The 13,801-nt window shown below is 53.4% G+C and overlaps 8 protein-coding genes across 8 annotated transcripts; 5 read left to right on the top strand and 3 right to left on the bottom strand.

The window, feature by feature from the left end:
• Positions 1-15: 15 nt before the first annotated feature.
• Positions 16-1,911, bottom strand: APUU_40895S (uncharacterized protein; the record flags this gene model as incomplete). Its single annotated transcript, XM_041704017.1, has 1 exon — positions 16-1,911. The coding sequence occupies one exon, from the start codon at positions 1,909-1,911 to the stop codon at positions 16-18; it is 1,896 nt and encodes a 631-aa protein (XP_041556645.1).
• A 253-nt stretch (positions 1,912-2,164) lies between these two features.
• Positions 2,165-3,664, bottom strand: APUU_40894S (uncharacterized protein; the record flags this gene model as incomplete). Its single annotated transcript, XM_041704016.1, has 1 exon — positions 2,165-3,664. One exon carries the CDS (start codon positions 3,662-3,664, stop codon positions 2,165-2,167), a length of 1,500 nt encoding a protein of 499 aa, XP_041556644.1.
• Positions 3,665-4,008: 344 nt separating this feature from the next.
• Positions 4,009-4,809, top strand: APUU_40893A (HpcH/HpaI aldolase family protein; the record flags this gene model as incomplete). The annotated part of the gene is made up of 1 exon (XM_041704015.1): positions 4,009-4,809. The coding sequence occupies one exon, from the start codon at positions 4,009-4,011 to the stop codon at positions 4,807-4,809; it is 801 nt and encodes a 266-aa protein (XP_041556643.1).
• A 192-nt stretch (positions 4,810-5,001) lies between these two features.
• Positions 5,002-6,154, top strand: APUU_40892A (uncharacterized protein; the record flags this gene model as incomplete). The annotated part of the gene is made up of 2 exons (XM_041704014.1): positions 5,002-5,157; positions 5,204-6,154. 2 exons carry the CDS (start codon positions 5,002-5,004, stop codon positions 6,152-6,154), a joined length of 1,107 nt encoding a protein of 368 aa, XP_041556642.1.
• A 93-nt stretch (positions 6,155-6,247) lies between these two features.
• Positions 6,248-7,333, bottom strand: APUU_40891S (ankyrin repeat domain-containing protein; the record flags this gene model as incomplete). The annotated part of the gene is made up of 1 exon (XM_041704013.1): positions 6,248-7,333. The coding sequence occupies one exon, from the start codon at positions 7,331-7,333 to the stop codon at positions 6,248-6,250; it is 1,086 nt and encodes a 361-aa protein (XP_041556641.1).
• A 348-nt stretch (positions 7,334-7,681) lies between these two features.
• Positions 7,682-8,122, top strand: APUU_40890A (uncharacterized protein; the record flags this gene model as incomplete). Its single annotated transcript, XM_041704012.1, has 1 exon — positions 7,682-8,122. One exon carries the CDS (start codon positions 7,682-7,684, stop codon positions 8,120-8,122), a length of 441 nt encoding a protein of 146 aa, XP_041556640.1.
• Positions 8,123-10,267: 2,145 nt separating this feature from the next.
• Positions 10,268-11,914, top strand: APUU_40889A (MFS transporter; the record flags this gene model as incomplete). The annotated part of the gene is made up of 1 exon (XM_041704011.1): positions 10,268-11,914. The coding sequence occupies one exon, from the start codon at positions 10,268-10,270 to the stop codon at positions 11,912-11,914; it is 1,647 nt and encodes a 548-aa protein (XP_041556639.1).
• Positions 11,915-12,407: 493 nt separating this feature from the next.
• Positions 12,408-13,733, top strand: APUU_40888A (LLM class flavin-dependent oxidoreductase; the record flags this gene model as incomplete). The annotated part of the gene is made up of 1 exon (XM_041704010.1): positions 12,408-13,733. The coding sequence occupies one exon, from the start codon at positions 12,408-12,410 to the stop codon at positions 13,731-13,733; it is 1,326 nt and encodes a 441-aa protein (XP_041556638.1).
• Positions 13,734-13,801: the final 68 nt, after the last annotated feature.

Raw genomic sequence — 13,801 nt, 5'->3', positions numbered from 1 at the left:
AGAATTAGACAAGAATTACGCAGGAAGCCTATCAAGACACTCCGCAATCAACCGTCCAAGAACCAACCCGCGTCTCCGAGCAAACACGCCCCTCGCCCACTCCACGGCACCCTCCGCATCCCCATCCCCAACACCAACAACACCCATCGCCCCAGAAACACCACCCCTCACAAGCACCCACGCAATCAAAAACGCCTTATACGCATACAGCGCGACCCAGGGCGCCTCGCCCTGCCCCGCAGGATCGACTGTCGAATCCAGGTACCGCAGGAACCAGTCGATATGTGGCTGGATTGCTTTGGCTGTGAGGTCTTCGCAGAGGATGCTGGGGGAGGGGCTGAGGGAGAGGTATGTGGACTGGGAGAGGACGGCGTCGATTGAGGCCTCGACAATCCCGGAGGTGTGTGAGGGAGACCAGATTTGGAGTTCGATCATGGCGGTTTGCCAGGTTGCTGTGCTGAGAATATTATTCTCGGGGTTTGTGGGTGAGGGTGATGTTGAGGTTGAGGAGGGGATGAATGGGCTTAAAGCGACGAGTGACGAGCGGAGAGCCCCGAATCGCTCGATGCTTAGCATGCCGGTCATGGTGGACCAGCCGGAGATTTCGCGCGCGGAGGAGATGAGGAACTGCGTGATATTGATGGCGCCGTAGGGGTCGAATGGTGGTAAGGAGGAGGATATGTCAGATGAGTCCTGGGAGAGGAAGCGGCGGACAGCGTCGGCGTATTGCACTGCAGGCCCCTGTTTCTGGATGAGTTGTCGATGGGCCCATTCGGACGGTGACGACGCAGTCCAGTGGTCGCGTGGGCAGGGGAGGTCATGTTTGATTTCGAGGTGCGAAATGGAGCGCGGGATGGAGAGGAACTGGTACCAGAGGGCGTCGATCTGGTGAACGGCGAAGAGAGTGCGTTTGTGGGATTCGGCCTTGATGAAGGTGTGCCAGAGGGTGTCGAGGTCTTGGGTTGTGGATGGTTCGATGGTGGTTGGGTGCATGAGGCCGCTGGAGCGGGCGAGCGAGATCATGGCCGAGTGCATTTTTAGGGCGTGAGATGAATCCTCCCCGCAGAGGTACATCATGGCGCAGATTTGGAGGAGGAGGTAGGATTGTACGGTGGAGATGTTGTCTTCATCGTTGGTGAGGGCGCGGGCTCGGTGGAAGCAGCGTTTTGATAGATCTGCGCCACTCTCATCCGGAGTCTCTGGATCGCTGCCATATTGATACGCCAGAGACAGCATGCTCAGGAGCAAATATAAAGGAGCCTGATTATAGTCGAAGGTCGGCTGGTGCAGGAAAGGAACAAAGTGCGACACATGGGCGAAGAAAAGCTCGCAGCCTCTCGCAATCTGAGCGGTCGACGGACTCCAGTCGTCACCTTCGTGACAAAAGCTGAAACTGGTAAAGTCAGGCGAAGGAAGATGGTCATGACCAGGCTTCAGTAGTGAAGGGCCGGCATCGAGTAAAGTCTGCAAGTCCATCACGTCCTGTCCGATCCGGTCGATTCGGGGCTCGCTCATGGCTTGCTGCATCAACTCTGAAATACTCTGCGATCTGTCTGAAGTGCTCGTATCTGTCTGTTGTAGTTGATGCCAGCTATCCGGATGCTCATCGTGACTTTCCGGCGATACCGACTCGTCGCTCCATTGTGTGGCAGTCGGCTCGCTCTGAGTTCTCTTTCTAGTCCGCCTATCATGATGCTCCGGATGCTCTGGATGCTTCCTCTTCATGTGTCGATTTCGCAAGTCCGGACGAGAGAAAGTGGCCTGGCAAAGCTCGCACGGCAGCAGTGCTTCATCCTGGGAGCGGGAGTGCAGGAGGGCATGTCGCTTGAGGTTCTCGTGCCGGGTGAAGCGACTCTGGCAGATGAGACATTGGAAGGGTTGGTAGGGGCCTCTTGTCGTGGAAACAGACATTTCTCATTGATTCATCTTCTGCTGTGAGATGGAGGAGAGAAGTTGTCCCCGCACGGAGGATCTCCGCCGGCTATTGATCGGCTAGTCATACAGTCTTGGAGTATTGATCCTGGTACCCCCGCATTGTCTCTATGCTTGGACTACATTGATGCTAGCGTCTTGAATAACATAAAGCCCTTCTGGCTTACAAGTACTCATAGGAACTTAAATGGAGAGTGCCATAGAATTATTGACTACAAACTGTATACTTTATTTAATACATCTCATACCTCCACCCCAAAGCCACCATCTCGCCCGTAACACCCCCCCTCTTCACCTTCTCAATCTCCTCAAGCACCCCACTATCCAGCCTCCGATTCTCCCTCCTCACCAGCCATCTATACCCGGTAACCGTAATCCCAAGAAGCACCGCAGCACCCATAAGCGTCCCAAACGCCGCAAAAAACCTCGGCGGCCCAAAATACAAATACGACGCCCAGATATTCGCCGTGCCCCCGATTGCATTTACCAGCGCCGATGCAGCCGCGCGTTTGCTCACCGGACGCGCAAGGTGCAGATTTATCGTCTTGTATAAGAGCAGTTGTGGACCGACGGAGGCGAAGGGGAGGATCATCATTGCGAAGTACCGCGCGCCGACGTTGGGTGTTGTCATAGGGATGATGTACATTATCACTGTAATGCCGACGCAGAGCAGGATGAGTGGGTAGACGGTGTTTCGGGCGTCGGAGTAGTACATGAGACCGTAGTAGACGGCGCCGGCGAGGATATAGGGCGGGGCGGTTAGAAGGAGGGAAACCGTTTCCGAGAAGTTGAGGGAGGAGACGAGGGTGGGGAAGTAGTTGGCGATGCTGCCCTGGGTTTGGGAGAGCATGTTTGCGAAGATGAGAAGAAGCAGTTTTGGGTCGCGGAGGGCTTTGAGGAATCCCCTGAGTAGAGGTTCGTGTTCTGTGCCCTCTGCAGCCCCGGCTTCGGATTCGATGCGGTAGACGGCGAGGGACCGTTCGAGCGACGTGAGCAGGCGCGAGTTGTGTGGGAATTCGGGCATGATGAGGGAGCAGACCACCCCGATGCCGACGGTTGCTGAGCCCTCGATTATGAACAGCCATTGCCACCCGGCGATGTTATGGGCGCCGTCCAGCTGCAGGATAGCAGCGGCGAAGAGGCCGCCGAAGGCGTTGCCGACCTGTTGCGCGATGTAGAGGCCTGCGATGCGCTTGCCGAGCTCCATCTTGGTGTACCAGGCGGAGAGGTAGTAGATAGCACCCGGGAAGAAGACTGCTTCTGCGGCGCCGAGGATGGCGCGCACGACGAGGAGCTGAGTGTAGGACCTGACGGCGGCGGTGGCGGCGGAGATTGCGCCCCAGATGACGACGGCTAGGCAGATGTACATTCCTGGGCGTGGGATCTTGGTGATGAGCAGGTTGGAGGGGATCTGGAACGGGAGGTAGCCGACGAAGAGGATGGAGATGGCTGTTGCGAACTGCTGCTCGTTCATGTTGAGGTCTTCCATGATGCCTTGCAGTTTTGCGGCGGCGAGGTTCTGGCGGTCGATATAATTTAAAATATACAGGATGCCGATGGTGGGCAGCACCAGCAGGTCGACCTTGCGCACGATCTTGCGGTTGAGGGCTTTCATCTCATCCTCGCTCAGGGCGCGAAGGCAATCGGGCATGCGGTCGATGACCTGGCCTTCTGCTGTGGAGGTTTTGTCGACGTTGTCGTCGTTGGCGCCCTTGACGGAGACCTTGTCCATGGTGAGTCAATATGCAATCTGGTCACCAGCGAGTGCAGGTTGAGTGACTGAGGAGCCAGGACACGATGGACTATATGCATTAAGCAGTGTCTTCCCCGGATTACCCCAGACAAACTAGTCGGCCTTTGACTTCAATTCTGGCCAATCAGAAGCGGTGGCATCTTACTCCAATTTTAGTCTCGGTTAGGGCTTCCTGGAGGAGCTCCTCCAAAGAGTCCAAACAAGAGCTCCTCCACCCGAAGTGAATGTCCCAGCTCCCCATCTCTCCAAAGTCCAAACCACTACTACTTATACCAGATACTATGTCAAAATAAAACCCAAAACCATAACAGATAAACTGAAAAATGACCTATCCAACCCCCCTAACAACCCCCCTCCAAAACCCCCGCCTGCGCCTCCTCAACAAACTCCGCCAAAATGCCTTCCCCCTAATGACATTCATGGCCCTCCCCTCCGTCCGAATCGCCCAGATAATCGCCCTAACCGGTCTCGACGCGATCATAATCGACTGCGAGCACGGCCACATCAGCGACGACTCCATGCACAACTCCGTCGCCGCAATCTCCGCCCTAGGCGTGTCCCCTATAATCCGAATCCGAGGACCAACGCACGACATCATCAAGCGCGCGCTGGATACAGGCGCACATGGGATTATGGTTCCCCAGATTAACAACGCCGAGGAAGTGCGGCAGGTTGTTGCGTCGGCGAAGTTTCCGCCGCAGGGAGTCCGCGGGCAGGGCTCTGCGTTCCCGGCTATTGGACATGGTCTTACGACGCCTGAGTATATGGTTTCTGCGAACGAGACGATTATCACGATGATCCAGATTGAGACGCGGGCTGGGGTGGAGAATGTCGAGGAGATTTGTTCGGTTGAGGGCGTGGATTTGGTTTTTATTGGGCCGAATGATCTGGCGCAGAGTCTTTTGGGGTATGTCCCCGCGCGGGGGGATGAGCCGGAGTTTGTGGATGCGGTTGAGAAGGTCATAAAGGCGGCGAGGAAGTATGGGAAGTGGGCGGGGAGGATGGTCAATAATGGGACTGTTGCGAAAGAGGAGAGGGCGAGGTATGATACTGTGGCGGTTACGGGGGATACGAAGGCGATTCAGAATTGGTACATGGCTGAGTTTGAGATTGCTAGATCGTAGACTTGTTTACTTGCATTAGACTTGTGTTATGAAGTTGGATATGTGAATGTACTGTGGATCTTCAATGCGTCCTCCAGTTGGAAGTGGGTTGCAAGGACCTGTGTTACTGTTTTCCTATCTAAGCTTGACTGTTTCCTCCTTCGCCATTGTTCATCATAAGTTGGAGAGGCGTACTTCCCAACAGCATCGATAATGCACGCCCAAAGTGTTCCACAAGACGCTGTTAATATCGACACGATTTCTGAAAGCAACAAAAATGCCCTTGAACCATGCAGCCCTGCTGAAGCCATAATCCAGTACCTGAAGGAAGTGCCAGAATTCCAGCGATTGTCTATACTGCGCAAACAGGTTTGAGTCCTCCATTAACTAGTCCGTCTCATGCTGAAGTATAAAGGGATGGGAGAATCCAAAAGTCACTAAGTTCTTCGAGAGACAGCGCCAAACAGCAGACAATTCAGACGCGAACACAACCAGGCATTTCTACAACATGATGAAGAAAATAGGAAAAGAGATGAACAATGCCACCGGAGCTCTTAAACTCAAGTCCTCCTCCAGCATTCTCGACCTGTGCATGGCACCCGGTGGTTTCCTCGCAACAGCCCTGGACCTCAACCCCAACGCCCAAGCTGTGGCATTCACCCTCCCACCAAGCGACGGAGGGCACACCATCTTCCTTCCCGAGGGGCCAAACTTGACCATCAACCTTGTGGACATCACAATGCTAGCAGCAGACATCGGAATACAATCAATCCCGCAAACCCACCCCGACGCCTCCAACTTCCTCCCGCAGCACCTCAACCCAGACCAAAAGTTCGACCTCGCCCTCTGCGACGGCCAAGTCCTCAGACCCAATGTCCACCATACCAGACCCGAGCACCGTAAGAGAGGCGAAGCAACCAGGTTAACGCTAACACAGCTGATCCTTGCCCTCGAGCACCTCAAACCAGGCGGGACTATGGTCGTGTTACTACATCGAGTCGAAGCCCCAGATACTGTGCAGCTGCTGTACGCGTTTGATCAGTTTGCTACAGTCAGGTTATTCAAGCCGTTTGTGTACTATGCGAAGCGCTCTTCGTTTTATATGGCTGCGACGGATGTGACAGCTCAGAGTCATGAGGCTCGGATTGCGATTGAACGATGGAAACGGGTGTGGAGGCTTGCTACGTTTGAGATGGAGATGGGAGATGAGGATTATTTTGAGGCTGTTAATGAGGGATGTCCGAGTGTTGAGGAGATATTGGAAAGGTTTGGACCGAAGTTGGTCAGTCTAGGGAGGAATATTTGGCATACCCGGGCGAATGCGTTGGCGAAGGCTCCATGGATGAAGAATGCGGTACAACTATAATTGGCGTGCCTATCTTTATTGACTTGGATATACTCATGGTCCAATGTGTCTAAGTTATTTACAGTTTCATCCATAGTATGGTTCCGGTAAACATCAAACATTAAGCATTACTTCATCATTACTATCACCAGAATCCGCACTGCGTGCCTTGGCCATAACACACTTGATCGTGTGTGGCCTCTCACACCACTGTTCCAAGTCTATCAAAATCCTATCCTCTTCAACCGAGATTTCAGTCCCACAGCTAGTCCAACACTCAACAGCCTCCATGAAATACTCATCCAACAGAACCTTCTTCAAAGCCGAGATGTTCGCCGCCAGAACATCAGCTCCCTTCCCAGTCAAAAACCCAATAATCGGCCGTTTCGCCAACCCAGCCCCATATTTGAGGGCATAGTCCAAAGGCGTACTCTTCCCAAAATCCCCCGCATCAACCTCAGCCCCAAGCTCAAGAAGCACCTTCATCGCTTCGATCCTCCCCGCCCTCGCAGCCGAATGTAATGCAGTCTCGCCAGTGTGCTTCGTGCGCGCTTTGAGGTTGGATCCCTCTTTGATCAACAGCTCGATTATCTCGATCTTCCCTGCCCACGCAGCCGCATGCAATGGGGTAGCGAAGTCGCCGGGGTCATTGACAGTAGCACCACGGGATATCAAGCCCTTGATAATATTTATCCCGTTTGGTACTGAAACCGCTTTATGCAGGGGCCTTAACCCGTCCGTTCCTCTGGTGTTAAGGTTCGCGCCGTGGTTCATCAGGACCGCCAGGAGCATGTGCCATCTGACTTTGAGGTCATCCATGACTCGTTTCTTTTCTTCCTCGGGTATGGATTTTAGAGAGACACGCTTTAGCAGGTCTTTCGAGACCGGTGTGATCCACTCCAGCGCTCTATTCAGCGGGGCACAAGAGGGCGAGTAGGACGTGTCGAAGGCGTTGATGTCGGCCCCGGCGCGGAGAGCATGGCGTGCGGTTTTTGGTTGGATGTGTTTGCACGCCCACCAGAGGACTGCGGACCTTTGGCCTGGGATCTTGGTGCTGCGGTGGTAGAGGTAGCGGTTTAGGAGGGCGTATAGGGCGCTGCATGTCCGTGCTAGGGTGTTTGTGTCTTTGAAGTTGAGTTTTTCGGCGATGACGAGGATGAGGTTTTGGGGGAGGTGTGGGAGGTCTGGAATTGATGGCATTGTGGTGGACTTGTAAATGAATGTGGTGTCTTTGGTTTTGTTCTCCAGTGCGAGATGGTGGATAAATACCAACAAACTGTTATTTAGCAGTGAATATATGTGACTGTGAATAAAGAGCTGGCCAATCCCATTATATCCTGTACAAGCGTATATGAAGATACAATATGAAGAAGTGTCTGCGACGTCGTACTGTGAACGACTAAGTGAATAATATATAAACACAACACACCCTCTTGACTCCTTTCAACTCTACAATCTTTCAAGCAACAATCCCACGTGGACAGCAGGCAGGTATTCTTCTAGCTTATCCGCTCAAACATTCTGACCCATTCCTGAGTCTAGATCACAATGACCAATCCTGACCTCCAAGTCTCACCGGCTCAGCCTCAAAACACCCCCCAGAACATCCCAGACAAAACACTCCAAGACCTAGTCGACCTCCTCGATGCCGCCTACAAGACATACCAGGAATCCCTGCCCCCGACCCGCGCCCTGAACGTCCCTCGGATCCAGGCTCAGATCCAGACTCAGGCCCAAACTCAGACCAACGCACCGGGAACCCAGTTCAGCCAGGCCCTCGTGAACATCAACATCCTCGACAACGCCCCCGATATGGATATCTGGAACCAGTGGGTTGCGAGAGCCGTCGCAAACAACGACATCCGTCTCACTACCATGTTTAAGCCGGCTTCGGCTGGCAGTATGCTTCTTGTTGCGATGCCGTATGCAGTTTGGTTGAGGCTGCCTCAGGGCGATCCGAATTTTACTTTCATTCATTCGTTCTCGTGAGGCTGAGCTATGTTTCTACAGTGAAACGTGGATTATAGCGGGAATGGTTTCTATGGTGGGATGGCTTCTTTTAATGATGGGCTCGTGGATATTTGATGTCCTCTAGGACTAGGTGGATCATTGTGACGGTACCCGAAAATGGCAGTTATGCGTTTCTAGTCAGCTAACTGGATTCAAGCATCAATTTAATGTGTTATGAGGAATTAATGTCTTCAGTGAAGCAAATTGTCTAGTAAGATCGTAGGCTGTTTTCTGGAGTGGACTCCAGTGCCCGCATGATCCTGATGTGTTACTTTGGCTTCACCCCGGCCGGCAGTCTCTTTCTCCCTAACAACACCCTCCCCATCATAATAATCATTTCCTCAGCTCGTTCTGCTCCATCAATTATCAGGTTTTCAATTTTTTAGCTGCAATCATGGGCACTACGGACTTCTCGATGATGCCGGCTGGTCAATAGCAGTCCCGACTTAAGCGCCCGGAAGACCTCGCAAAGATTTGCAAGTCGCTCTCAAATACATTCTACCCTCTGATAAGCCAATATAATCATGTATCGGTCCTCCCATTCATTAGAAGCGATGACACGGAGCTGTTGTTACTGAACTGGGGACCAACTCCTGGCTCTGTCTGAGACCATCTACGCCTACAATACGGAATTATAATGTTATCCCACCACAGCGTCAGCTGTCAGGCTAATTTGGATTTGGAAACTCCCAGATTGGGCCATCAATACTTATAACATTTCAGGGTATCGAAAACTCCACATCTGCTGATATTTGGGGCTGGTATTACTTTCACCCACTTCAACAAGGACGTGCTGACAATAATAATAATAGAAACCGAGCTCACCAAAAGGTGGAAACCTCACCGGCCCGGAAATTGATTGAGATGCATGGAGGGCTTCTTGCGGAACCCTCGGGTGACATGTTTTACATTATGGGTTGTTGCAAGGGAGCCGACTGCCTTGGATCGGGGCAGACGATTGGCGCAAATTTGAGATCTGCTAATCGAAGCTCCGAGGGAAATCAAGGCGAACAGAAACCGTCCTACTTGTCGTCCATATCCAGGGTATGTGTCGCGCCAAATTAAAAGCGCGAGAACGGCTGTTCTGCACTGACATGCCACCGTCCAGATCGAGTCCGCTTCAGGCCATCCTACACTGGTACCATAGTCTTTTACTGTCCCGGTCGATATTGGACAATGCTCCCACATGACGCCCTAGCTATACGGTTTCGGCCGACACGATGTATGCCCTGCTTCGTGGCACGGTCCATGCACTATCTCCGTTTCGTTCCGGCCGGCACATCAAGTCCCGAGCCCAGCATCTTGGCTATTAGAAGCCAGGTAGTGGGTGTCCCGCGGTTGATGATTTTCTGTTTCAGAGCCTGTAAAATAGCCAATACAGACTTTGTCTTTCCTACCTAACTGGGTATTTAGAATCTGGTTTGCTTTATTTTCCCCGCGTGTCGGTCCCCAGAGTGAGCGTCTGAGCGAACAGAGGAAGACTGCCGAGTCTTTACCATTCTATCTCACCGGCTCGTGACCGAGTTCAGTAAAGAGCACGATAAGATCAACATAAGGCTAACAATGGATTCTCGAATAATGTGGCAAGCGCGCCTCGGGGCCAGGAACAGCTGTGATTGTTGACCATTCACAAACATCAACCACACTTGCAAACTGGAACTCTCGCCATCGGCACCCGGAGCTTCCAACAACAGTTCCATGTTTCGTTGAGCCAATTTTCAAACAGTGGGTCACACCCTCCGATCAGTTGCCGGCCCAGTCATCACCGATGTTTCCCCGGCCGGTTCGACTAACGTGGTCGTGGTTGTGTCCAATCAAGGAAAAACTGCGGCCCCTCTCGGTCGGAACAATGACGGAGAAACCGGCTATGCCGTGGTTGAGGCCGTATAATATCGGCTTGTTCAGAGACTGTGGGCCGACTCGGCATCCCGATGCTCGCTTTCAAGTCTCAACCCATGCCCGGGATCTCCACCGGTGACATACTTTGACTTTGCTGTCGTCACAGTCTCGCGATTCTTGCCCCGACATAAGAAATTTTCTGACGCAGTAACGTGAGTTGGTGTTTTAAGAACCCCGGCTTCCCACCTCCATACATGCTTCCCCATTCTCCAACGCTCCCCAAACATGTCAAAACCCTCCCAACAATTGTCCGGCAAGGGCTTGAACGACTTGAACGACGGTAGAAACGCTACCCAAGATGAGAGGACCAAGTCATGGGTTGTAGGAGGCAAGTACCGTGAGGAAACAGAGAAGCTGGCCACACACACCTCTGGTCGGGGAGAGGCTGAAGAAGTCGACTTTGACTTCCCGCCGACTGCCATTGAGCCCCGGCATATGGAGAAGACCAACGAGGATGTGCTCGAGTTGACCTTCCTCGAGGGTGACCCTGAGAACCCATTCAACTGGCCTCTGGCCAAGAAGGCGTTCATCTCGGTCCTTCTCTGTATGATGACGCTGTTTGTTGGTCTCGCTACAACGGCCTACAGTTCCGGTATCGACAGCATGACAGCGGAGTTCGGCGTGTCGAACACAATGGGCCAGCTGGGTTTGTTCTTCTTCAACTTTGTCTGTGCTCTGGCTCCGCTCTTCCTCGCTCCGTTCTGTGAGTTGGTTGGACGACGAGTCATCTATGTTGGCGCCTTCATCCTGTTCTCTATCATGTTCGTTGGTCTCGCCCTAGGCAAGAATATCGGGACAATCCTCGTCTGCCGCGCCCTTCTCGGTCTCTTTGGTTCCGTCGGTACTATCCTCGTCGGCGGCACCTTCAGCGACATGTACACGCCCGACACGCGTGCCGTCCCCATGGCGTCCTTCACCTACGTCGCCATCCTCGGCACCGTCGGCGCCCCGATCTACGCCGGCTTCATCGACCAAGCCATCGGCTGGCGCTGGATCGAAGGAATCCAGGGTCTAGCCAACATCCCACTCATCCTCTGCGTCGCCCTCTTCCTCCAAGAAACCCGCGGCGGCGCAATCATGCAAAAACGCGCAAAGCTCCTCCGCGACCAAACCTCCGACGCGCGCTACAAGAGCAAATCCGAACTCGAAGCCCCAACCCTCAAACACGCTCTCCACAACTCCTCCATCAAAGCAGTGCACATGCTCGCCACCGAGCCGGCCGTCTTCGCCTTCGGCCTCTGGATCGGCTTCGCCTGGTTCGTGACCTTCCTCTTCCTCTCCGTCATCCCCATCACCTTTTCCGAAAAGCGTGGCTGGGGCGAAGGCGTCGCAGGCCTGCCCTACATCTCCCTCTGCATCGGCACAACAATCGGCTTCGCAACAAACTTCATCCAAATCCGCAAATACAAGGCCTTGTCCGCAGCGCAACAGGGCCGCCCCGTCGCCCCCGAGTCCCGCCTCTACGGCGCAATGTTCGGCGCTGTCTGGCTCCCCGTCGGCCTGTTCATCTACTCCTTCACGCAGTACGGCTACCTGCACTGGTCCGGTCCCGCGATTGCACTAGCCCCGATCGCCATCGGCATCTTCTACATCTTCGAGTCGACATACTCCTTTACATCCGACTGCTATGGCGACAGCTCCTCGTCTGCGATTGCGGGCCAGGGATTGATGCGAAACACGCTGGGCGCTGTCTCGCCGCTCTTTGCGTCGCAGTTCTTCCATAACGTGGGCAGTCAGTATGCCGGGTTGATTTTGGCGATTGCGGCGACGGTCCTCGCTATGATTCCGTTTGCTTTCGTTAAGTGGGGCCCGAAGATTCGCGCGAGGTCGAAGCTTGCTGAGAATTTGGGGGATGAGAAGGAGGTATTGTAATGTATATATGATATGATTTGTAGATAGACTTGCATCTGGTTTTGTATTGCATCTGCATCTGCATCTGCATTGGGGGTGTTTGGTTTTATGTCTGTATGAATATAGCTCTCAACTGATTGTTACACTTCATTTATTTTACTTCGGCTCCTCAGAGAACCGCTTCGGTGTAGAATTATAGAAATATCCTGCGTGATACTTCTATTGTTGCTTCAAGTATGTAACTCCACTGTTCACCATCTTAGTAGACCTTGTACTATAGTATGTATCTTCTAGAATTCAAATCGCTTACCAATGATATATAATATTAATATACATCCGGCTCCGACCACAAGATAAGCATTGATTAATGATCACCCCTCATGTCGCGATCCCAGCGCATATTACGCCATTGCCATTTGTAATCCCATGTTAACTAACTACTTATACTTTAAACAAACCCCCTCCTATAACCAAATATTGACACCACTTATCAATTCTAGTAAATCTATTCAAAATGCCAGACAAACACCTCCACCTAACAGCCTTCATGCGCCCCGTAAGCCTGCACTCCGGCGCCTGGCGATATCCCGGCTCCTACCCGGACGCCAACTTCAACCTATCCCACCTCAAGTCCTTCATCCAGAAGCTCGAGGCCGCCAAATTCGACGCCTTCTTCATGGCCGACCACCTCGCCGTGCTGAACATGCCCATCGAAGCCCTCCGCCGCAGCCACACAGTCACCTCGTTCGAGCCCTTCACGCTGCTCTCCGCGTTGTCCGTGGTAACAGAGAAGATCGGATTAGCAGCAACAGCGTCAACGACGTACGATGAGCCGTTCCATATCGCGCGCCGGTTCGCGTCGCTCGATCATCTGAGTAATGGGCGTGCGGCGTGGAATATCGTCACGACGGGGAATCCTGAGACAGCGAAGAATTTCGGACGCGATGAGCATCTCCAGCATGGGGATCGGTATAAGCGCGCGCGGGAGTTCTATGATGTTGTGACGGGGCTGTGGGATAGTTTTGCGGATGATGCGTTTGTGAGGGATCGGGAGAGTGGGATCTTTTTTGACCCTGGGAAGATGCATGTTCTTGATCATGAGGGGGAGGAGTTGAAGGTGAGGGGACCGTTGAATGTTGCGAGGCCGGTGCAGGGGTGGCCGGTGATTGTGCAGGCTGGACAGAGTGAGCCCGGGAGGCAGTTGGCGGCGGAGACGGCGGAGGTGGTGTTTTGTTCGCCGAAGGGTTTGGAGGGGGGAAAGGAGTTGTATAGGGATATTAAGGGGCGGGCGGAGGCTGCGGGGAGAGACAAAGATCATTTGAAGCTGCTGCCGGCGGCGCTGATTGTTGTTGGGGACTCGGTGGAGGAGGCGCAGGCGAAGAGGCTGGAATTGGATGCTCTGGCGCATTATGAGAGTGGGATTGCGACGTTGTCGATTGCGCTGGGGACTGATGCCTCTGGATTCGACCCGGACGGGCCTCTGCCAAAGGAACTGCCGGAGACGAATGCGAGCCATACGAGTCGTGCTGGGGTGGTGAAGCTGGCGGAGGAGCAGAAGTTGACGGTGCGGCAGCTGGCACAGAGGCTGGGAGGGTATTCGGGGCTTGCGTTTGTTGGGACTCCGCAGACGATTGCGGATGAGATGGAGGTTTGGCTGCGCGAAGAGGGCTCGGATGGCTTCACGGTCGTCTTTCCATTCCTGCCGCAGGGACTGGACGATGTGACGCAGCGTTTGGTGCCGGAGCTGCAGCGTAGAGGCATCTTCCGACAGGACTATACGGGCTCGACGCTGAGAGAGCATCTGGGACTGCCGCGGCCTCAGAACCAGTTCTTCTCTTAACGAAGTGAGTGAATAATTGGGTCAGTCTTGAGCCCTAACTGGCAGTTGAGTAACAATGATATACGGTT

This window comes from Aspergillus puulaauensis, chromosome 4, assembly GCF_016861865.1.
Source record: "Aspergillus puulaauensis MK2 DNA, chromosome 4, nearly complete sequence".
NCBI classification, from domain to species: Eukaryota; Fungi; Ascomycota; class Eurotiomycetes; order Eurotiales; family Aspergillaceae; genus Aspergillus; species Aspergillus puulaauensis.
The sequence above is the reverse complement of the archived record's forward strand: the minus strand, read 5'-3'. Positions and strand labels throughout refer to the sequence as shown.